This window comes from Equus caballus, chromosome 1 (assembly GCF_041296265.1).
Source record: "Equus caballus isolate H_3958 breed thoroughbred chromosome 1, TB-T2T, whole genome shotgun sequence".
Taxonomy (NCBI): Eukaryota; Metazoa; Chordata; class Mammalia; order Perissodactyla; family Equidae; genus Equus; species Equus caballus.
This window is the reverse complement of record NC_091684.1, coordinates 86,870,219-86,896,159: the sequence shown is the minus strand read 5'-3', so window position 1 is coordinate 86,896,159 and position 25,941 is coordinate 86,870,219. Positions and strand designations below refer to the sequence as shown.

At 38.2% G+C, this 25,941-nt stretch overlaps 1 protein-coding gene across 3 annotated transcripts in view; it reads right to left on the bottom strand.

Moving 5' to 3' along the window:
- The window catches only part of ERO1B (endoplasmic reticulum oxidoreductase 1 beta), a 63,865-nt gene extending 39,050 nt beyond the window's left edge, over positions 1-24,815 (bottom strand). For all 3 annotated transcript variants that reach the window (XM_070228876.1, XM_001492252.7, XM_023647037.2), the window contains exons 1-6: positions 24,483-24,815; positions 17,965-18,084; positions 11,165-11,248; positions 8,695-8,736; positions 7,021-7,103; positions 3,196-3,269 (exon numbers count right to left, since the gene is read on the bottom strand). In XM_070228876.1, coding sequence (XP_070084977.1) covers positions 3,196-3,269; positions 7,021-7,103; positions 8,695-8,736; positions 11,165-11,248; positions 17,965-18,084; positions 24,483-24,584 — 505 coding nt within the window. In that variant the 5' untranslated portion in view covers positions 24,585-24,815. The remainder of the gene's footprint in view (positions 1-3,195; positions 3,270-7,020; positions 7,104-8,694; positions 8,737-11,164; positions 11,249-17,964; positions 18,085-24,482) is intronic.
- Between the last annotated feature and the right edge of the window lie 1,126 nt (positions 24,816-25,941).

Sequence of the window (25,941 nt, the reverse complement as noted above, 5' to 3'; positions counted from 1 at the left end):
ACTAAATAACATGTGATGCACTCTCATGGAGTTCTTAGTGCTCTGGGAGCAGGCAGCAGTGCAAGACAGACAGCAATAGTGGGTACTATTTTATACAGGGAGGCGACAGCAGGCTTCTCTGATGAGCTGACATCTGAGCAGAAACCTGAAGCAAAGGAAGAAGCAAGCCAAGCATAAAGACAATAACAAAAAGAGAGGGATAGTGGGAGCAGCTTGCCTTAAACTGCTAAATTATTTAAAAACCTACTATTTGATCTATAGGGATCATCTTCCTTCCAAACAAGACAGTACCAAGAACAAAACAGCAGAGAGCAGGGATGCATGGATATATTCCAATAAGCTGGGGTGAATACTCTTTAGATTTTTGTTTTAATCCAATAATTTTAGATAACTGAAATAAGTAAATCACTCTAAAGCTACTCTGACAGTATTAAAAAAACTGTAGATATAAATCACAGGGATACACATGAACATTACTACCCAGAAGAGTAGCTGTAACCCAACTAGTAGCATGGTTTTATGCATGGTTTATAAATTACATAAAATATAAAAATTACTAATTATTTCAATTATGTAATCCTAAAAATCTTAAAGGATGATTTTATGTAAATTCTTATAGGACACCTCTTCCACTTTTTTTTTTAATTTTTGCCAAGTATGTTTTATCTTTTTTTTTATTGAGTTAATGATAGGTTACAATCTTGTGACATTTCAGTTGTACATTAATGTTTGTCAGTCGTGTTGTAGGTGCACCACTTCACCCTTTGTGCCCACCCCCCATCCCACCTTTCCCCTGGTAGCCACTAATCTGTTCTCTTTGTCTACATTTTTAAATTCCTCATATGAGTAGAGTCATACAGAGATTGTCCTTCTCTAACTGGCTTATTTCACTTAACATAATTCCCTCAAGGTCCATCCATGTTATTGCAAATAGAATGATTTTGTTCTGTTTTACAGCTGAGTTGTACTCCATTGTATATATATACCACATCTTCTTTATCCATTCATCTGTTGATGGGCACTTAGGTTGCTTCCATGTCTTGGCTATTGTAAATGCTGCTGCAATAAACATTGGGATGCACAGGACTTTTGGAATTGCTGACTTTAAGCTCTTTGGATAGATACCCAGTAGTGGAATAGCTGGGTCGTATGGTAGTTCTATTTTTAATTTTTTGAGGAATCTCCATACTATTTTCCATAGTGGCTGCACCAGTTTGCATTCCCACCAGCAGTGTATGAGGGTTCCTTTCTCTCCACAACCTCTCCAACATTTGTTACTATTAGTTTTAGATATTTTTGTCATTCTAATGGGTGTAAGGTGATATCTTAGTGTAGTTTTGATTTGCATTTCCCTGATGATCAGTAATGATGAACATCTTTTCATGTGTCTGTTGGCCATCCGTATACCTTCTTTGGAGAAATGTCTGTTCATGTCTCCAGCCCATTTTTTGATCAGGTTGCTTGATTTTTTTGTTGTTGAGTTGTGTGAGTTCTTTATATATAATGGATATTAAGCCTTTGTCAGATATATGACTTGCAAATATTTTTTCCCAGTTAGTGGGTTTTTTTTTTTTGTTTCAATCCTGTTTTCATTTGCTTTGAAGAAGCCCTTTAGTCTGATGAAGTCCCATTTGTTTATTTTTCTATTGTTTCCCTTCTCTGAGAAGACATGGTGTCCGAAAAGATCCTTTTAATACTGATGTCAGAGTGTACTGCCTACGTTTTCTTCTAGAAGCCTTATGGTTTCAGGTCTCACCTTTAGGTCTTTGATCCCTTTTGAGTTTATTTTGCTGAATGGTGAGACCTCTTCCACTTTTACAATTTAAGAAGCTAATGTTAAAAAAAGTAGTTAATACTATTTATATTGATGACAGATAATTGAGCCTATCAATTTAATCATAGCACTACAATTGAATAGTATTTTTTTAATTAAATACCTATTTACTGTAAGAGAAATATATATTCACAGAAATGATTTTTAAATCTGAAAACCTGTTAAACAAGCCCTACTAAAAATTGTTGATTTTAATCAAAGAATAGGTAAAATGAGAAGCTGGAAAGTCTATGAGTGTTAAACACTCAGATATAATTCGAATGACAACCAGAGCCCAAATGTAAGCATAAGCAGTGATGTGACCACTTAACCTGGGTACCACGGCTTGCTTTGATAAGACCTTTGCCCATTCTAAGTATCGTAATAGGGCTATTTTATTAATTGCCCATTATTATAATCAGATACCAAAAAAATCTTTGCTCAGATTTCTTAAAACTTTCCTTGTTGAAACCATATAAACCATGGTAATAACATTCCATCTCTCAGCATTCTTCTCAATTTACCATACTAGCGTAGAAGCTCACTGTAACTTATTCCATTATAGACTGGATTAACAGCACAATTCTATATATGAATCCTTTTAAAACCTTTAGAAACCAGTATGCCCACTCTAGATGCCTGTCTCCAACTATGCATGCTTGAACCTCAAATTCTTTTCCACCACCAAAAAATGTAACAATAACAAGGTAAAAAGCGAAGAGGGACCAAATGCACAACTCTTGGGAATATCCTCCTATAGATAAAAAATTTTGATTCACTTCAATTATCTTCTGTGAAGAGAAGAGGTAATTACTGTTGAACAGTGCCCTATCTTTGTACCATTCCAGGAGACTCTTGAAAAGAGGGCTGAGGAGAAGTCAAATTACAGTCTTCCCCAATATTGGAAGGTGTCTTTATGTTAGTTTGTTGAGGTCTCCTGCAAATTCTAATGTAAACATTTTTATAACATGTTTACAGACCTATCACTAAGTGGCTTGAACTGAAGGTCCGTAGGAGATGATGTGTCATAAAGGAAAGAACACAGGTTTTAGATTCAGTCAGACCTGGGCCTGAATCCTGTCCAGCTTCTTGCTACTGTGTGATCTTAGGCAAATTCTTTAGTCTTTTTGAGACTCAGTTTCCTGAGATATGAAATAATACACACCTATTAAAGTAGCTGTAAAGATTAGAAATAATGTACTAAGGCACTTAGCACAGGGCCTGGAACACAGGTTCTCAATAGATGCTGTTATGAATAATAAGATCCACATAGCAAAATCCAGTGTATTAAAGTTTAACTCTGATTATGTTTTCATTGATTTCCACATCTTATAAAAGGGTTACAGTTAAGACAATTTAATTACAATAGTTTGTTTTATTACCATCAAGTTCACAAAAGTGATCCTGTGAATCATCATATCTTGCCCAGTCAATGAAAGCTTCTTTGCTTTGGTTACTATGGGAAGGAGGAATAAAAAAGAAAGATGATTAACCTCGAAATTGAAAATGTTAACAATGTATTCTAGTGTAATTAAAAATAGATAATCCGAGGTCACTTCATTATTAATGAGATGGTGTCACAAATTCAGTTATTAGTGAATCTATGAAGAAGTGCAGAAAACAAGTTATATGAAAAACATAGATATTAACGTCCATGAGTGATTCACATTTCTTAACTATATTAAAATTATTATTAGCCCCAGTTCAATAATAATTACTTTGACTAGAAAATTAACTTACAAATACATATAAGATGTAGTTATATACAAAATTCAAGCTGGCCTTTTCAACTGACTTAGAAACTGTAGTAAATATTTATTATTTTTTCCTACAGCAGTTATTAAATTTACTTTCATAATTCTTTTAATTTAAATTGCTTCTGTACTTATAGGATCCAAAATACTAAAAACTGCATGTCACTGTTATGTAATAGCAATGTCACTTTTATCATGATATCTCATTCATTTTACATACTACCTCCTATTTAACAAAATCTCTGATCAAGATTTCTGGTTTGGAGGACTGATAAAGAAACAACAACGTTCACTCAAACTTTGACCTGCATTCTCTTTAACCTATATTCAGACCTTCTTGATCTGTCTTGAACACATGATAGCAGCATCTATAAGAGAAGTATTATTACTCTTCTTTATTCACTACACAAAAGGGAAAAAAAGGTAAAAAAAATTGCGTACTAAGTATAAATCGGGTAATTTCCAAATGCAATACTGTCACAACCAAAAATTTATTTTGTATTTGAGAAATTGCTGCATAACACAACCACTACAAGAAGCGTATAAGGCTGGTTGCACTACATCAACTTTATCAATAAATTTTTCCAATGCAATTTACTGTGGGATTTTTTTCTCCTATAGGAACATATAATTAGCTTACTAATAAGAGTTAACAGGAAAATCTGTATCATAGGTGACTCAGTTGAAATATACGATACCATAAAACAAGAATGCCTAAGTTCTAGTTGCAGCTAAAATGATAACTACAGTTATGTTTAATCAGGTATGTCTTCTGTTGAAAATAGGAAAGAACAAAGCAATTGTGACATAAATTCCTATTTTCTTGTTAGCAATATGACTAACTTAGAGGAACTTTTGGCATCGAGCATCCTTACTTGATGAGGCTTTGCTGATTATTTCATCTAAGGCCATGGCACCAGAAAAGACAGGGAATGCTAATCTAATGCTAATAGGGCCAGCCCCATTTAGCTGATAAATAAGTTGGAAGGAACCTTCGAGGCTGTCTAGTCCAGACTTTCCAAAAGTCAGTGTGAAGATGAATGCCAAGCTACTTAACGTAAGAATTTCTTGGGCTTAACTCAGGATGTCAAGTTGGTGCTGTGAGTTAAGTAGCAGCGTTCAAAGCGGGAAACACAGGCACAGGAAGGGACGGGATGTAGGGGTTACAAAGGGGCATGAGAACACTTTGGAGGATGACAGATATGGTAACTATCTTGAATGTGCTGACTTTCATGAGTATGCATTCCAAATTATACATTTTGAATATATGGGGTGTATTGTATGTCAATTATATCTCAGTAAAGCTGTTTAAAAATTACTAATTTTTGGAGAAGTTGTGGAATGAAGAACTCTAGTACACTACTAATGGCAATGCAATACAGTCATTTTAGAAAACCATTTGGCAGTATTTAATTCTATTTGTAGGTATATTCTTCATAGAAATGCATACCAAATGCACCACCAAAATAGTTTTTGAAATGGCCTCAATGTGTAAAACACCCAGCTATCAACAGTAGGATAGAAACATTATGGTGCATTCTTACTAGGGAATACTATATACCAATGAAAAAGAATTAAATTCTACTATGCTCAAGAACATGAATGAATCTTACAGACATAATATTGAATAAAAGAAGTCAGATACAATTGAATACATTCTGTATATTCTATTTATATAAACAGGCAAAACTAAATCTCTGCTAATATAACCCAAAATCATGATTAACTTTGGAGGGTGGTAATGACATGCGAAGAACACATAGTAATCTTCCTGGTAGTAAATATATTGTTCTGGATGGAGGTTATAGAGTTGGGCTCACTTTTTAAAATTAAACGGACCTTTCCACTTAAGGTTTGTATACTTTATTATATGTGTGTTATAGTTTAATTTAAAAGGTTAAAAAAATAACTTCTGTTCAACAAAAACACTATAAGCAAAATTAAGACAAGCCCTAACAACTCATATAGCCAAAAAAGAATTATCAGATTCTACGAAGAATGCTACAAATTAATAGTAATTTTAAAATGCAACCCCTCAATGGAGAAACAATAGCAAAGAATATGAACAGGCAATTTACATCAAAATTTTGTAATGACTTAAGGCCCAGTTCCTGAATCACTTCTCTATTTATATTTTCTCCTTGGTAATCTCATTCAGGTTTATCGTTTCTAAATACCATATATTTGTTGAATGCCTCCCACATTTCTCCCATGAAATTGAGAGTTGTATATCCAATTGCCTGCTCACCTCTCCAATTGGATATCTCATAGGCAGCTCAAACTTAACCCATCCAAGGTTGAACTATAATTTTCCATCAAACTTGCTCCTCCTGCAGGTGTCCCCAGTTCAGTAAACAGCAACTACATTTTTCTAGTTCCAAATCTTGTAGTCATTCATAGCTCCTGTCTTTTTTCATTCCCTACATCCAATTCTTCAGCAAATCCTGTCAGCTCTACCTTCAAAATCTACTTGGTTTCTGATCACTTCTCATCATGTCTACTGCTATCACCATGGTCAGAACTAAACCACCATCAGATCTTATCTGGATTACCTTTCACAAAGACCAAATAAAATCATATACACAAGACTACATATATAAAATAAAAACAAAAAACATGGACGGAACCTACACCAAATTCATGATAGAAGATACCTCTAAGAAAGAAGAGAGGAAAACAGGATTGGGGAATAGAATACAGGGGATTTTAAATTTATCTTTGATATTTCTCTTTTCTTAAAAACATGGTAGAAAATGTTAACATTTATTCATTAATGAGTGTTTATTATCTTTTCTACTTTTCTATATTAAAATTTTTCTTCAATAGATAATAAATAAGAGTCTATCTTTACTAAGTCTTTAACAAGTATAGTACATAAATACAAATCTAAACAAACAGGGAAATTTTTAAAATTTCAGTAATATTCCATTCCCCACTCCCAACTATAGATATGTTCAGTCATTTTATACTGCACAATCTGAGACCACTTACAAATTATGTTGGCCTTCAAAAGTAGGTTTATACTTAGAGCAAATAAGGGAAAGTCAACAGAAAAAAAAACTATGATACTTAACAGTTACGTTAACAGTAACTTTCATCATTCAAAATGTAACATATAGATTGAATTACTATTTATAAAAGACTTAGAAGTTCAAATTCCTTTTCCCATAATAATCAGGAAGAATGGATCCATAAGCCCTGCTAGCTGAGCAATCTTCTCAATTTTGACTTTTTAATAGAGTCACTGTTGATGATACATTCTAGAAATAGAACAAATCAGCCAAGAAGAGGAAGCAAAGCTATTATGGAACTTAGAATAAAGAATAACTACTTCTTCCTTTTAAAATTAGTTGAAACTTTATTTTTTATCAAAATCACAAAAAACAGAAGATTTCTGATATAAATAAGCTAAGTAAGAGCATATTTTCTTAATACTACTAAAATAAAACTTGCCTTAAGGTGCTGTTAATTGCTCCCAGTTTATTAGCTTGCTCGCAATCTTCTAATTCTTTGGTATTGTTTGCCACTTTCAAGTACTGAAAGGAAGTTTATAATAAGTAAGTTTAGTAATTATTATCTTTCTCTTTATTCCAGGTTCCACTGGCAAAATAGCCAATCTGTCAATGATGATACACACTAAACACAGATGCATTCTATTATCAAATCTCTAACAGAGGTAGGAAATACAAATGAAAATGAGTCACAAATTTCCACCAACTGAAAAAGTTAAGACCTTAAAAATATAACAATAAGCATTGGAATGTTGGTGATGATGTAAACTGAGAAAATCTTCTTAGGAAATAATTTGACAATATTGATCTGGAGCCATAAAAATGCACCAACTCTTGAACCAGCACTCCCACAACTGAAACCACATCCAGAACCACATTGAAAAACAAAGACAACAAAAGAGGTACAACCACTTTCGAAACTTATTTGGCACTATCTTGTAATGTTGAGATGGGCATTCCCTATGGCCCAGCAATGTTACTTCTAAATACAGACCTGGGAAAACTCTTACATGTGTGCACAACGAGACAAAGGACAAAGATGCTATTGCATCACTGTTTGTAATAGCAAAAAACTGAAAACAACTGAGATGTTCATCAATAGAGGAATGGCTAACCCATGATATAGTCATACAACTGAATACTATGCAGCAGTTAAAATTAATAAAATCTACCATATATCAACAGAGACAAAATTTCAAAAGTATAATACTGAGTAAAAACTAAAACTGAAAAAAGTCTTTAACTCGAAGAAATACAAAAATATAATACTATTTTAAATGTTTTACAATTTCATATTAAAAGATTTGTATATTACTTGCAGAATAAAAGTATAAAATAAATGTGTCACAGAAGGACACACATCAACTTAAGAGAAGTGGCCAGCTCTGGGAAGAGAGGAAATAGAAGGGGATTGGGAAGGAGTCCAGAAAGACTTTGACAGTCTTTACAGTGTTTATTTATTTACTTTATATCTGAAAGAAAAATAAATAAAAGAGAGTGAGTACAAACAAAAGACCACACAGGGGAGAGAGCACAAAAAGAAAATGGAGCGAGGATGCATATGGAAGCAGAGAGAGAGGGTATAATGATCTTTATTATGTATGTACAACAGTAAAAAACTAGAAGTAAACTGTTATCTAAAAACATATGAATGGCAAAGTAAACGATGGCATGCTCATAAAAGGAAAGGAGTAATCTTTAATAAAGGCATATTTTAATGCCATTTACAAGTACTACGCTGAAAATACCTTGATAATTGTTTACTCTATACAATATAATCCTGGATATGACAAGTTGACTAGTTAAAATAGAAGACTAAAAATACACGCATGATAAAACACCTGTTGTGTAGGCCATCTGACACTGTAGTTACACTTTATAGTTCTTCTAGAGGTTCCAAAAACAGAACTGAAATATTTCATAAGAGAATATATAACCTAACTGTAAGAATATACACCCTCTCCACTCGCTGCAAGAATTAAGGATTTGGTATTCTGAGGCAAAACACATCTATTTCTAACAAACCACATTATGGGTCTCTTCTGCAACCACTGTCAAGCGGTAAATGGTAAGATTCACTAGGTAAAGCAGAAATATTCAAAGAAGAGTGACTCACCTTATTAGAACTCCCAGCTTTAATTCCAACTGGAATTTTACTCTTAAAAGAACAACAAAAATGTTAAAAGTGATCTTCATATTTTGTTTTGTTTTGAGATTTGTTCACAAATCAGTAATGCTATTGCTGTGGTACAAAGACTGTTTTATTCTATGAGGAGAAAATATACATTCATTCAAATTCTGTTTTCATACTACCCTTTGAGGTAAAAGGTAAAGAGTTTTACCAATTTACAGACTTGTAAATCATAGTACAGATAACTTAATGCCATATACAAAATCAGAGCATCAAAATCAGCTCTAATTTAAACTCTCAATGCAGTATTTAATAGTTTATATAATTTTTAGGTTAAAAGAAAAAACCTGACTAGAGTACTTTTTCCATAAACTACATATGCTACAATATGGATGAACCTTGACAACATTATGCTAAGCAAAATAAGCCAGTCACAAAAGATGACATCTTGTATGATTTTATTTACATGAAATGTCCATCATAGTCAAATCCATAGAGACAGAAAGTGGATTAGTAGTTTCTGGCAGGAGGAGGGGCTGGAAACAGGGAGTGACTGAAAATGGGCAGGGGTTTCTTTTTAGGGTGATGAAAACGTTTTACAACTAGATAGTAGTGATGGGTGCACAATTCTGTGAATATACTAAAAAACACTGAATTGTACACTTTAGAAAGAGCCAATTTTATGGTATGTGAATTATGTCTCAATAAAGCTGTTATAAAAAAACATAATGGGGATGGCCCAGTGGTGTAGTGGTTAAGTTTGCATGCTGCACTTTGGCGGCCCAGGGTTCGCAGGTTTGGATCCCAGCGTGGACCTACACACACACTGCTCATCAAGCCATGCTGTGGCAGCATCCCACATACAAAACAGAGGAAGATGGGCACAGATGTTAGCTCAGGGCCAATCTTCCTCAGCAAAAAAAACAAAACAAAAACATAATGATAGAAACAATAAAATATTAAATAAAATAATAATTCAAGTTCATACTTAAACATACAATTAAAAAAGGAAAGAAAAATCTCTTTCTTACAATAGAACGTCAACCAATAAATGTAGAAGAAATGGAATCAGAAAATAACTATTTGGCAAATATCATGTAAATAATTAATTCAGGCAAAAATCATCAATGCACGCTAAAGCTAAATGGTAAAAGTATGATGAAAAATGGGATATTTTCATAGTCTCAAAGATTTTTCCTACTTCACAGTGAAATCTGTAATTTTCTTTTTAAAAAAGAAATCTGACAAACACTACCTCAACCAAGAGATCAAGATGACATCATGTGCCTCCTATTATGACACGTTGAGGACACAATTTCTATGGTACACCTGCCAAAAGTGCATAATCTGAATCTAATAATTAGGAAACATCAGAAAAATGCCAAATGAGGGATATTCTACAAAATAACTGGTGGGAAGGAAGGAAGGGAGGAAGAAAAAAGAAAAAATGTCAAGACAACGAAAGACAAAGAAATACAGAGGGACTACTCCAGATTAAAAAAGGTCTAAAGAGACATGACATCCAAATGCAATGCATGACTCTGGATCAGGAACTTTTTTTTGTTGCTATAGAAAGCACACTATTAAGTCAGCTGGCAATATGTGATTAAGGTCTAGACATCAGACATTAGTATTATAATTAATGTTAATTTCCTGATTGTATTAATTCTGCTGTGGTTAGATAAGAGAATAATCTTGTTGTTAAAAAATGCATACTAAAGTATTTAGGGATAAAGGATCATCATGTTGGTAACTTATACCTAAATGGTTCAGGAAATAATACTACTAATAAATATATATTTATTTATAAATATATATTTATATTTTATATAAATTATATATAATATATATAAATATATTAAAAATATAAAAAAGTAAAATTGAAATATAACTTACAATTAATTACTATTGAAGAAGAATATAATTAATCATGCTAGATGTCAAAAAGCAAAGTCTAAAATGTAGCACTCCCTTACCAATAAGTATAGCCTTTTTTTTTTTTATTGTAACAAGACCAAGTAAAGACCTAATTCCAAACCTGAAATTTCCCCACTTAATGCACTAATTCCCACTCTAAATTTGAAATATAAGGTCCAGTAGCATCTTCTTTGCCTAGGAAGCAAGATGCAGATTCAATAAAGCATGAAATAACATGTAGTCAATTATAGGTCCAATACTAGAACAGGCCTCTGATTTTCCATCCATTTCACAATCAAACTATACTTCCACATCCAATCACCAACACCACTGGATACAAGAGTGTCTTCAAATCCGTTTTGGTGGCAAGTATAGAAGAAATCTTCAATAATCCAGTTAAAAAGGAGAGAGCTTGAGAGCACATAAATTTGATGGAAAGTCCAAATCCATCGACATTAGGCTAAAATACAGAGTACATGCTTATCTAAAAGTCTAAGACAAAGCAATTTTTTCCCTATTTTTTTAAAATTTATTTTACCTCTGGACAGGGCTCAACATGACAGTCTTTTATTGAACAATGGCCATCTTCTGCCCAGAAAGGACATGGTCGCTTCAGATTAACCTTGAGAGAAAAAATGAATTAACATTAGTAAGTGTGTATCACAGTTCTGCAGTGCTCTCGAAATGTCACTGTGCTGGGCCCAGTGACATGATGGTGCATTAGAAAGAAAAGCTTCCCACCCTGTGGGACCTCCATAGCTCAGAATCTAAAATGACTGCAGTTTCTCAGAACCCTGATGTAACATGAATTTTTAAAAATAAATGACTGCTATTAGTTCTCTGACACTTCAAAAAAGGAATAAAGTCCAAGTACACGGCTCATCAAAAGAGCCTGGAAAGCATTTTAGGACTACTTCAGTGTCTTTCAGCCCCTTACTGCCACCTCCCTGACCAGGGTTCTGTCATGCACATTCACTTAACAAACGTGTACCAAGCACTATCTATCAGGCGCACACAAGCTCTAGGGAGAAATAGCAGAAAAGGCTCTTTCCCCTGGAACATACCGGAGAGAACGGACATTACATATTTACATGTTTATTTAACTACAAATTGTGGTACATGCTACAAAGTAAAACCCAGAGTTCTGTGATGGAAAATAATGGGGCTGGAGGATGGAGGCCTCTGAGGAGGTAACATTTTAGGAGGGGTGAAAGCTGGAGGAAGCATGATTTGGATAAGGTGACAGAGCTTGGAAGGTTCTGGGAACTGTTTTCACACTGGTTTAGCTGACTTTTTGGGGGGAAGGGCGAGGGTGGCAGGGACTGAGGGTAGAGATAGGCAAGGGACGGATCATGCAGGACGTTTTAACCGTTGTAAAAACTCTGGATTTTCATATTATAAACATAATGGGAACACAGTAATTCAATAGGACTTCCACATGGATTGCCCAAGCCAAAAATCAGTGTTCTTGTTTCTTCCCCTTTCTATCCCTTTCAAATAACTCATTATTGACTTCTCATCGCCTCCACTGTCAGCACTTATTTCTTGCCTAGACTATTCCAAGTGTCCCCGCTTCCACCGCCATCTACTCTCCACATGGCAGCCATAATTCTCTCTTTGAAACATAGTTAGGATCATGTTAATCCCTGCCCAAAACCTTCCTGTGACTTCCCACCACCTTTAGAGTAAACCCAAACTCTGCAGCAAGCTCGGCAAGGCCCTCTGTCATCTAGCTCTCGCCCACCTCTCTGACCTCATCTCCTACCACACTCCTGCAGCCACACCGGCCTTCTCGCTGGGACACAAGCTCCTTTCCGTCTCAGGGCCTTTACAGCGGCTGTTCTCTTTGCCTGTACTGTTGCTCCTCAGCTCTTTTTATGGCTCACTCCCCTTCACCTCCTTCAGGACTCTCCAGTATCACCTCAGCAGAGAGAGCTTCCCTGAGCAGAATCTCTAAAGCAGTGCTCTTCGATATGCAGCCCCCACACCCTGTTTCGTATTCTTTCACAGCACTTATCATAACTTGATTATTTATTTACTGTCTGCACCTCCTGCGGTAAAGACCAGGATTTGCCTTGTTCATCATTTTATCTATGAACAGTGCCTAGAACACATAATAGACACCTCAATAATAACATGTTAGAAGTAAACAATATCTACATTAGAGAGGAAGAGGCAAAAATAGGTAGCGACTGGGAACACGAGGAGAGAGTGGTCAACTCTGACTGTGGAGTGGTCAGGGAAGGCCCCCTTTAGTAACATGCAAAATAGGTATGACAAGAAGTTTCCTAGAGACAGAGATTTCTAGGTAGTGGGATTAGGATGTCTAAAGACAAGCATCAAAAAGCATGGCACGTTTGGGAACTGCAGGTTCCCTTGAGCTCCTGGCTTGTATATCCAATGGCCTCCCCAACATCTCCACGGAACATTCATGGGCACCTCAAACTTGTTAACACATCCAAAACTCTGCTCTTCCCTCTAGTAATTCTTGCCATCTCCATAAACAGCAACTCCATTATTCTAGTTCTTCAGGCCAAAATCTGGATATCATCCTTGACTCTTCTCTTCCTCACCCCATGTACAATTCCTCTGAAAATCAGACCAGTTCAAAATCCAAGTCCCTAAAATGGCCAAGAATGCCTTATATGGTCTGGTTCCCCTGCTCTCTGCCCCTTGTTCCCTGGCCTCCTTGTTCCTCAAATACATGAGGTACCCTGTGGTCTCAGGGCCTTTGCTCTTGCTGTTCCCGCTGCCTAGAATGCTCTTTCTCCAGATAGCCACATGGCTTGCTTTCTCAATCCCTTTAGGTCTTCATCAAATGCCACATTCTCAGTTTGTTGTTTTAAGTTGCTAAATTCTAGGCTAATCTGTTATGCTGCAATATATAACGAATACACAGTGCAAGGAGTCGACTGTGGTAGACACTGTAACAGGCTGCTCAGATCACCCTTCAGGAATAAAGGGTTCATTACCCAAGCTTCTTGAAATGTTGCAGGCAGCGAACCTCAGCTGCAGAGAGCCACTTTGCCCAAGGTCATACCATGCCCTCCTATGATGGCCGCCATCCAATGACTGGTATAGGGATATAAAGGCCTAGACCTCTCCCTTCAGTGGGAACAGTTCTGGAGGGTCATCCCATCTTAACTCTCCAAAGGGTCACCTGAGGTTGCCCCTGAGGCTGCATCACAGCTTTACTTCTCCCTTTGCCCAGTCCTGATTTCCTCCCTTCCTTTTCCTTTCCTAAGTTGTTGGTTCCAAGAACAGTCCCCAATTAACCTCTTACACACTAATGACTGTCTCAGAGTCGGCTTCCCAGGGAACTTGAGTTGTGACAACTTGTCCAGCTCCAGGAAAAAAAAAAACTATGGGTGGGGCTGGCTCCATGGCCAAATGGTTAAGTTGCTCGCTCCACTGCGGTGGCCCAGTGTTTCACTGGTTCGAATCCTGGGTGCAGACATGGCACCGCTCATCAAGCCATGTGGAGGCAGCATCCCACACGCCACAACTAGAAGGACCCACAACTAAGAATATACAACTATGTACCAGGGGGCTTTGGGGAGAAAAAGGAAAAGATAAAATCTTAAAAAAAAAAGTATCATTATTTTTATTAGGATCATATTAAATATATATACTAACTCAGGGAGGATTAACATCTTTATGCTACAACAGACGTTCGTCTGTTTGTTCAAGCCTACTTTCATGTCCTTTTGGAGTGTTTTAAAGGTGTCTTCCTTTAGGTTATGTACATTTGTTGATACATTTATTCTTATATATTTTATCTTTTTCCATTGCTAATGTAAATGGGGATTTCTTTTACATCTCCTAAGGTGTTGTTTATAATTATGAAAATATTGATTTTTAAGTTTATAGCCTGCTATCCTAATGCAATTTTTATTATGTTCATTTTATTATTTGAGTTTTCCACGTATACTTTTGTCATTTATAAATATAGTTTTACTTATTCTTTGAAAATTTTTATGCCTTTAGTTGTTTTTTCTTGTTTGACTGTACTAATACCTCCAACACTGAAGGAGATAGTGGGTACCTTCATCTGAGTTCCTGACCTAAATGAGAATTCCTCTAGTGTTTCCCCATAAGAAGGTTGCTGGCAATGCTAACATTAGGATTGAGATTACGTTAAGGAAGTATCCATCATTCTTACTTTACTGAATTTTTTCAGAATCAGGAAAGTGTGTTGAATTTTGTTGAGGACCTAAAAGCCTCATCTTTGCATTCTCGGAATAAAATCTACCTGGTCATGATATATTTTTTGTAATATGCTGAAAACTTAGGCATCATCTTTGATTTCACTTCTACCCTCACACCTTACATTCACCTGAACAGAAAAGCTTGCTGTTGTTACCCATTTGATCATTCTTTTCCTCTTCCAACTCTACTACCCTATTCCAAATCAATATCCTCTTTCACCTGGACCACTGCAATAGCCTCCTAAATGCTTTCGCTACTTCCTGTCTCACCCCTTTACAGTCTATTTTGTACACATCTCTCCAACAGCTTCTGATCAAATCTAGAATAAAATCCAACATTCTTATGTGGTTAGGATTTTTTTTATCTATCTCTCCAACTCTCCCTCTCATTCACTTCCCTCCAGCTATACTGATCTTATTATTCCTCAAACACACTAAACCTTTATACCTGCAGTCAAGACCTCTGTACCTGCAGTTCTACCCCGCTTCCCTGGAATGTTCTTTCCCCAGCTCTCCTCACGGCTTACGTTTTCACATTAGATGGGTCTTTGCTCCAATGGCACAGCATGAGTACCCTCCTTTCCTGACCAACTTCCTTAAAATAGGGTTACCTACCTTCCCCACCCAGATTACCATCTCCTACTCTGCTTTATTTTTCTCCATATCTTTTATCTTATAACCATATGAAATTATATTTTATCATTTACTTGTTTACTATTTGTCTCTCTAATGAGAATAAAAGCTTTATGAGGTCAAAATCTTTGTCTTATTCACTACTATATCCACAGCACTTAGACTACAGCCTGCTGCAAAGTAATCATTCAATAAATATTTGGTAAACAAAGACATGGAATGGATGGCACAAGAGAGAAATTATAAATACCAGCTTTAGCAGCCAACTGACCAGTTGAGGAGGTAGACTGTTGCTTCTACCTAAATTTACTTGCTTGCTGAAACATAACTACGTATGTGTGTGTTTAAAATTAACCTCTTCTCTTAGCTTTCCTTTTCTGCCACTACTGTATGTAGAGTATACTGGTGGTGGTTAAATTTCCATTTGGTTTAATTCATAGGTTGACAGAACTAGAGGCGAGTATATATCACCCAAATATCCTAGACTTGGAGCTAAATGCGTTAACTAGATCATTGCATTACCCTCCTCTGGGAGGGAATATGAGTATGTTCTGGTTACACACAGACAGAGTAATTTCATTATGTTGGTTAGAACATTTTTTAAACTGCATGTACAAGAAGGATGAATTGTATGTTTGTCTATCCAATTTTAATTTTTCCTTCTTCTGTCACATCCCCTAATCTCCTTTTGAGAAACAATGACTTCCCTTATATTTATGCAAACAGGACTGTTAACCGAAGTGTCTATCCCTCTTTCTGTCAAGGGGGTCATATGACTCTACCTAGGCCAATGAGACCCCCTTCTCCCAGAAATCTGACTCTTGTATAAAGCGTTATAAAAATATGGGAAAATGGTGTATTGGATCCAAAATTTTGGTGGCACCATAAAGAGAATGGCCATTAGTTCCTGCTCTAATTTCTCTTTTCTGAAATATGTTTCTTCAGCTTATCTTTCAAGTTTCGGAGCTACTCCACATCTTTTCTTAATAAAACTTCTGTTTTGTTTGTCAGCCAACAAAAGTACCCTACCTAGTATACCTAAACCATGGTTTCTTCATTTGTAAAATGTGGATAATACTGACCTGACAGCATTTCAGTGTAAAGACTAAACAAGATATTCACTCATTTATTCAAATATTTGAGTGCCTAATATTATATTAACCAGGCATGTGGGGATACAGAAATAGAAGATACAGTTTGAAAAGGGAGGAGTGAAAAGTGAGGGCCATGACACATTGATGGAAATGTGATCTGGGTGTTCCGTGAAGGGATGATCTTTGATAGAAGGAACACTTACTCAACTATATTAGCCTGAACCATATGAAATCGGCAATATTCAACCATTTTGACCTATAAAAGCAACAATTTCATATGGTTAAACCTAGTAGAAGAAAGGAAGCAGGAGAAAGCAGCTACAAACGCAGATAGATTTGTAGATTTAGGGGTGGGAATTAGAAGAAGCTACTCTAATTTGTCTTATTTGTATGTAAAATGCCTAGAATAACAGACACTCAATAGTTTATTTAGGCATAGACTAGTTCTTGAAATAAGTTTATGGAATCTGCATTCCTAAAGGATTTTGTGTACAGGGGAAACATTCACTTTTTGGGGATCTTCTTGGTGCTGACAGGAAAAGGGGATGGATTCTGAAATCTTTAATTTTATACTTTATCTTTCTGCACAACTTAAATCTACCAAAATACTGGATTTGTTTACCCTGAAAAATATTTAAAGGACTATGATAACCTATACAGAATCAGGATTAAAAAAAAAAGTCACGCTCAATTTTTATAATAAACTAAAAATGAAAATCAAAGAAATTATAAGCCCAATTGAATACTGAAAGCAAGAGCACGGGCAAGGTACAACAGCAGCTATTAAAATACTGTTCTTAAATTTAAAATACTGTTCTTTTGAATATTGCCTTATTGCTGCTGCCTTTCAACTACCATCGGTTAGTTTGTAGAGGTCTAGAGTAGACTACTGTTAGATTTAAGAACTAGTTCTGCAGTATGACCACGGATGGTATTCTCCTTGTATCCTCAGGCTGGTTTGCAAGCCCTCCATGTGAGTTACCCAGTGAATGTCTGCAGCTGTGGGACTTTGCACGGCTAACCATGCTAGCACGCGACCCTGCCATCAGCACAACTCAAAACCTGGACAGGTGTGTCTCGATGGCAGAACCTAAGTTACAAGGGAGGCTGACGTAATAAGTCCCTGGCATTGTCAGTTTCTGGAGAGGCAGCAGTGTCTGCCTCAAAACCAAAACTGAAAGATGAAGAACTCCCCAAACATAGGAAGAGGGTCCAGCTTCTCAGTGTTCAAAAAGACTAAACAAGTTTTCACTACAATACTTCATGCATTCCAATGATAAAAGATATGCAGAGGACGCCTAGAAGAGTCAAAATGGGTTTTCAAATGGGTGCTAAAAGTCACATTTGTAGACAGCTATATAAAAATCTTTGGTACCAATGGAATAAAAAATTATATTATATACCTTGTAATAACGGAAATAGTCTCGCTCTTGCAATTTTTTTATTTTGGGGAAGATTTTGAAGGTGTTGAAGTTATCGATGCTATCAATATCACACAAGCAATCATCCAGGACTCCGGTGACCTAGGAAAAAATACACATATATAACTTAAAATATGTAAATTACTGATGTTTCAGCCTTAACAAATCTGTATTATATAAAAAGATAATTTATTCACTCAAATTGACTAGTATTTGCTAATTAAAATTTAAAAACAAAAATGGGACTCAACCTGTTAAAGGTTATTCATGTGATCCATAAAAGGAACGTATGCAAAGAATGATCAGAAAATGGAAATCAGTCCTTCCCAGTGGGTTCTTTCTCATGCTGTCTCCCTAGGAGTGCAAATGCGTCGCCAAACTCCCTAGCACATAAAGAGTTAGAGCTATATTACCTTGAGATAAAGAACAAGGGATCATTATGGAGAATTTTGGCTCTGGAATTCTATATGCTTTGCTATCCCACTTACTAAGATCCTGTCACTAACTCTGCCGAATTTCATTCCATGGCTCTAGCTTACTACTTACAAAACTACAAATTCTAGCCCCCTCAATAATAGGGGGAAAAAACCAAAAACCAATACAAACCAAAAAACTTTCTAGGTTTTAAAAATATTTTATCCAGTGATTGCTCTTTCTTACGAATTTTTCTTAAATTGTTGACTTTTAGTTAGTAGACCACCATATTTTGTTTTATATTTTTAAAATGTTTAATTGTGGTAGGGGCTAGGGTAAAGTATACAAAATTAGCATGTACATACTTCTAAGTCTTAAAGACTACTACTAAGACAAAAAGTGTGTCACCAAACTTTAAAAAAACAGACATGGACTACTGCCAGTATCTTTTAAGTCTCTCCTTAATTACACCCATCTCCCTCCCCCGTAGGTAAAAAAATTTTATTTGTTAATTTCTTTACTTTTCTTTGTAATTTCATAACATATGATGTATCCCTAAACAATATACTTAGAGGGCTGGGTTTTTTCTAATTTTGAACTTTAATATCAATGGAATCTATTATATTCCTCTGGGACTCCAATCAGACATTTTAGACCTTCTTACTCTATTCTCCATGTCTCCTAAGCTCTCTTTAATGTCTACTATCCCATTATCTCTCTGGGCTTCATTCTGAATAATTAATTTGCATTTATTTTCCATTCATTTATTCACTCATTCAACATATTTATTGAAGGCCTAACATAAGCCTTGCACTGTTCGAAATGCTAGGAAGACAGAATTAGAAGAAAGCAAGGAAGGAAAAAAAACCCAGACAAAAATCTCTGCCCTCCAGGAGCCTACATTCTCATAAGAGCAAAGGAAAAAAAAAAATGAATGAGCGAGGCATACTCTGTCAGATGGTAATAAAGTGACATGGAGGAAAACTAGAAAATGGAGACAGGTTTGCAGAATTGGGTCTGCTACTATTTAAAAAGGGAGAGTTATGGAAGGTCTTGCTGAAATTTTAGCAAAACTTGAAGGAGGGAAAGGAGCAAGCTAACATTTTGGGGGGAGGGATGTGGGGGAGCGTTCCAGGAATTGGGAATACTAAATGTAAAGGCCCTGAGGCAGTAAGCTTGCCCAAGGTGTTTGAGGAACAATAAGGAGGACTATGTGGTAGATAAAAAGGAGAATTAAGAGACCATTGTAAGATTTTGGCTTTTACTTAGTCTGGTGTTTTCTCACACCAACCAACTCTCTAATTCTCCAACAGCAATTGGGTACTCAATGCAATTCTGACACCATCTGGAGTTAGGGCAGACCCCATAGATTAAGGGCTCAGTCACATGGCTCTGCCTCCACGTTAGACACCAGTCCCAAGCCTCAGGCCACCTGTACTTGTCACTGGCTATAAATCAGGGGTTCCCATTGACCCCCTTCTCAGGTTTGATAATTAGCTAGCACGGCTTATAGAACTCAGGAAAACACTTTACTTATGTTGACTAGTTTATTGTAAAGGATACAACTCACGAGTAGCCAAATAGAAGAGATGCATAGGACAAGGTATTGGAAGGTGCAAGTGCAGAGCTTCCGTGACTCTGAGCCATGCTCCCAGCAAGTCCAGGTGTTCACCAACCTGGAAGCCCATCAGTTCTCATTGTCTTAAGAGCTTTTACAGAGCTCAGTCTCCAGCACCCCTCTACCCATCCTGGAGATCAGTGGGTGGGGCTGAAAGTTCCAGTCCTCTGATCACTTGCTCTTTCCAGCGACCAGCCCCTCCTGAGGCTATGTAGGGGTTCCCACCTAAGTCACTGCATTAGTATAAACTGAGGTGTGATTGAAAGCGGCTCATTATGAATAACAAAAGGCACTCTTTTCTCAGGAAATTCCAAGGGTTTTAGGAGTTCTGTGACAGGAACAGGGGACAAAGATCAAATATATTTTTGTATTATAGCACACTGAGTAAGATAGGAAGCCACTGGAGAGCTTTAAGCAGAAGGAATATGGAACACAAGGTGAGAATGGAAGGTTCCTCTTTTATAGTGTATGATCAGAGAAGGTGACAATTTAGACAAGTGGACATGTGAGATAAGGTGACACTTTAGCAGAAACCTAAGTGAGCAAGTAAACCATATGAATACATGAGAAGAGTGTGCTGGCAAAGGAAACTGCTAGTCCAATGTCCTCAAGGCAAGAGCATATTTGCCACATTTAAGGAACAACAGGGAGGTAGGTTTGGCTACAGCATATGTTTAAGGGGCAGAAGACTGTGGGAAGAACAGATTTGAGGGAAAAGATGAGGAATCTGGTTCCTGATACATCAAGTTTGAGATACCTATTAGACATCCAAGTGGAGACATTGAAAAGGTAGTTGGCTACACAGATCTAGAGCTAAGAAGCCTAGTGTGAAGATTTTGAGTCGGTCAAACAGGTGATATTTAAAGCCAAGAGACTAAATAAGATAAGCAAGAGAGAGCGGCAGAGGAAGAAGAAGCAGAGGATAATAAGAAAGACTGGCCTGCAAGATAGGAGGAAAATCAGAAAAGTAGTATCCTGGAAGCCCAAAGAAAACTATTTCAACGAGAGTGGGTGCTGATTGTGAAAAATGCTGCCTGCCCATAGGTAAAGCCAAAGTTTAAAAACTAACTACTGGCTTTAGCAAAAAGAAAGACATCAATGACCATGACATGACCAGTTTTGGAGGAATGGTAGGGGCAAAAGTCTGAGTGGAATGGGCTGAAGAAAGGACCAGAGTAGGAGGGATAAAGATAATTCTTTTGAGGAGTTTTTCTAGAGGGGAACAGGAAAATGGAGCAGAGCTGGAGGAGATGTGTGGGTCAAGAGAGAACTTTAAAATAGCAGAATTAAACAGCATGTTTTATGATGAGAGGTAACAGTCTATTAGAGAAGGAAAGATTAACGATCCAGGAGAGAAAGGGAAGATTTGCTCAACCACGGCCTCAAATGGGAAAGCAGGCATGGGGACTAATGTACGAGTGGAGGGACTGGCCTTTGTAAGAGTACAGTTCATCTACGGTAACTGACAGGAAGTCAAAACATGTGGGTACACACAGTAGTAAGTGGATAATGTGGATTTCTCTGATTACTTCAATTTTGCTAGTCAAGTGAGGATGGAAAAGAAGGTGTTGGAAGATTAAGTAGAAAGAAAAAGACATAAAATGTTTGTCTAATAATCATTTCTTCTGCTGAATATAATTAGCTATTTAATCCACCCACTGAGTTTTTAATTTTACTTCCAGAAATTCTATTTCAATATGTTTTAATCTTTTTGGTCATTCTTTAAAATTTCTTGTTCCCTTTTCATGCTTCCAAGTCTCTCTGTGTCTCTTTTTTTTATTTAAACACATTAAATATAGTGATTTAAATTGCCTGATATTTTTAGAATCTGAAGTCATTACAGGTTTATTTCTATAGTCTATATTCTCATACCTCATTCAGGATGCCTTGTGTGTTCTGTGATTTTTTGACTGTTAGAAGGTTATTCCGCTTGGCACTTTATCTTCAAGAATTCTTTAGGGCCTGCATTGAAAATCAATTCCTCCAGAGGGGATGGATATTCGCTTTTACTAGTAACTTGGGGCATACCAACCTGGGACTGCTATAAATTTTCCACGTGAAGCTTTTCCCAGCACAGGTGGCATGAATATGGGCTGCAACTCTCCATAAGAGCTGGTTCATGGTTACAAATTCCCAAGGGAGTTTTTTTCCTTCCCCTAGCAAGTTTCAGGTCCCTCTAGTTGTGGCATGTGGGACAACACCTCAGCCTGGCCTGATGAGTGTTTCGATGGTTCGAGTTCTGGGCGCAGACATGGCACCACGCATCAGGCCAGGCTGAGGTGACGTCCCACATGCCACAACTAGAGGGACCTGCAACTAGTATGTACAACTGTGTACTGAGGGGCTTTGGGGAGGAGAAGAAGAAAAGAAAAAAAAAGATCAGCAACAGATGTTAGCTCAAGTGCCAATGTTTAAAAAAAAAAAATCTAAGCCTTCCCTTTATGCTTTACTGTTCATCTTGCAATTTAGTATATGGAAGAGAAGTGAAAGAACTGGCCAAATTCCACTTTTTTATTTTCCTGGGTCTCCTGCTTTATTTCTATACCACCAAGAAGCAAGCAGACTGAGATCAACTGTAGAGACCAGAAAGGAGCATACTAGGCTCCACTTTAATCTCGTTCACTTACTTAAAAGTGCGATATTAGTCATGTAAGCTCTCTGAACTTGTTACCTCAATAGCCCCACTTCTGAGAGATATATCAAATAGAATGGGATAATGTATATTGAAACATGTTACAGATTCAAACACTATCTAAAATATGATCAAATACTATATTAGAAAGTACCACTGGTAACAAAAACCAGAGTATTCACTTTTGAGGACTGTTTGGCTCAATGCTATGCACAAACCTTTAACTGTTGAACTCCATATATTCATTTGGACATAATGAAGTTAAAGTTACGTATATTATTTGCACATAATAAAATTTAAAGTACACATAATTAGTGGTAGGTGAAGAAACTTAAAATGAGGCTTCTAGATTGGTGACAAAGTACACAATTAATGTACGCTATATAAAAGGAAAAAGAGACAATGAGAAAAATCTCATTTTAGAAAAATACCTATATGCAATTTCCACTCAAAAACACCAAACAAGCAACTCAAAAATAATTTTGCCAAAGACAATATGAAAAATGTACTATTCATAAGTCTGGTAGATGCGCCCAGATTTCCACTATTTCAGTGTTTTCCAAGTGGGGTTAAAAGATAGTTCAAAACATAAACACATGACAGTTACTTGCAAGAACTGTTTAAAATGCTGATTTCTGGGTTACATCCAGATCCACTAAATCAGAACATCTGGCAAGTGGGGCCAGAGAATCTCCATTTTTAACACTTTCCCCAATACCAAAACCGAAAGTTTGCCCATTTTCATCAAACCATTCATTTTTAAAATACTCAAACATGGACACAAATTGAATATTCAGACATTCTTGGATTTAGAACACCATAACACCGTGAAAAAGTGTTTGAACAAAGTCAGAAAAACATGTTTACACAGTGACATTCAGTTACCTTTAATTTTTCTTAGCAATTAGCATTTAATTGCTTCAAATGACATCTCCCCTCGTTATCGGGCCACCTGAGACACGTTTTTTTTTTTCTCTTCCCTCTTAGTAGTTTTGCCACTTTGCAGCAGGTGCAGACAAGACACAGCAGCACCTGGCAGCAGTCTATTCAAATTCTACTGTAGAAAAAAGAAGTAAACACCTCTCCGAAGGCTAAAGGCTCTGGTCACCTAACCCTCCGACTTCCAGCATATTGAGAACACTTCTGAAACATAAGCTTCACGAAGACAACCCTCAAACCCTAATTTACCCTCCAGCCATCATCTCACTACTGAGAGAGCCACGAGGCCAGACACAGACCCCCAGTCTCCTACTTGGGCTCACCTGGTGATGCCACTTAGCAGACAAGGTACAAGTTGGATAAACATATAGCAGTCCTGAGCAAGGGAAGATACTTGAGCAAGGGTAAAAGCCCAGGGGCTCTCGAGTCCAGAAGTTCAAGGAAGTTAAGTCTTGTCTCCCTCCCATCAGTCCGCTTTTGAGGGCTGCAGGGTCTGTCACCTACTCTCCATCAACCGCCCGCCGCCCCGCCAAGCCCTGAAGGGGCGAGCTTCACCATCTCTCTGCGTGCTCTCTTCGCAAAACAGCCGAGGATGCTTTCATTGCCGTCCCATCTCCCGCCACACTCCCAGCCGCTTCAAAAATCAGAAAGATACAAACGAAAACATCTCGGGGACCGTCACCATCTTCCTCTTTTGACTGCCATTACCCCATGAGTGTCGCCATGCCCGCACACCGTAAGCGGTTCGCAGGCGTTTCCTGGACTTGATTGTCAGGTTTTTAGCCCCCAGTCCTTTCCGCTCGCCACAAGCCACCTCAGGGTCCGGCCCCGGCCCTCCTCACGCCACAGCCGCGACCCGTTCGCCGGGGGTCCCCGGCCGCCATCACTCGGGCTTACCTGGGCCTCGACGACGCTCGGGAGGAAGCTCAGGGTAACCAGCAGCTGCACTGCGGCCGCCGCCCCCTGCCCTGCGCCGGCCCGCCGGACCCCCCGGCTCATGCTGACCTCTCCCCCCACCGCGGCCGGCCGGTCCCCTCGGGGCCGGGGAACGGCGGGCGGTCCGGGCGACGACCCAAGGGGACTGCTCCCGGCGGCTGAGAGACTCCAGGGTCAGAGGTCTGCACGCCCGTACAGAGGCGGGGTTCGCTCTGCCAGGCGCCCGGCAGCGGCAAGTGAGGCCGGAGCGCCGAGCGCCCCCACTTCATCCCCTAGGCGGCCCCGCCCCCGGCTTCCCCTTCGCCCTGGCCACGCCCCCTCCGAGCGCGGGGCCTTGTGGGAGCTGTGGTCCCGCACGAGTGTGAGGGCGCCTCCGGTCGGAAGGCGGGGTTTGCGGCCGAGCGAACCCGGGAACTACAACTGCAGAGACCGCTCCGCCTCCCCGGGGCCTCGGGCTCCTCGGTGGCCAATGAGGTGGGACCACGCGGGCCTCCAAAACAAGAGGAGGTGCGGGCGGGTGGGGCAGTGCGCCCTCCCCTCCGGCCGGCCGCGATCGCGGCACCCCCTACCCAGGCAGTTGCTCCTGGAAACGAGGCGGCGGGGGACGTCCCGCTGTCGTCGTTTCTTGGTCCCGCACTCCGCTAGGCTCCAGGATTCGCCCAGGACCTACGCGAATTAGAAACGAAGGGCGCGGGATCGTCCACTTTCCGCGTGAAGCGTTTTCTTTGGACTTTTCTGTAGCCTCACATCTACTGCACGTAGATAAGCCACCTGCGACTTGTGAAGGTGGCTTTGGCTACTCTTTCCGTTTGTATGCCCCAGACGTGGATGTCCTCCTCTGCCTCGTGCCCCTCCCACTCCTGTATTGACACATACAAACAATGCACCCTGAAGAATGGCAACGAACACAAAAGTTTATAATAAAATATGGGAATGGGGATAAACGAACAGAAAAGCATGGAGTGATAGACTGGGTTCAGCTGCCACTTCTAAAACACTGTAGTTTATGTGGCCTTAGACACTTAACCTCTATAAGGCTCAGTTTGTCCATCTATAAAGTAAATACAGTAATATCCTCCTCAAACATTGTTCTGGGACTGCCTAAGATTACATGTAAAGGGCCTGGCATAAAGGAAGTGTTCAATGAATGATAGCTGCTATTGGTTTTAGTAATATCCTTGATTTCTAGAAAACTGGTAATACATCACCTTACATATGTAGTGTGTATCAGGTTCCTATTGCTTCTATAACAAGTTACCACAAATTTATTGGCTTAAAACAAAACAAATTTATTACCTTACAGTTCTGGAGATCAGAAATCCAAATTGCATCAGCAGGGCTGTGTTCCTTCTAGAGGCTTTCGGGGACAATATGCTTCCTTGCCTTTTCCAGATTCTAGAGGCCATTAACTTAATTATGT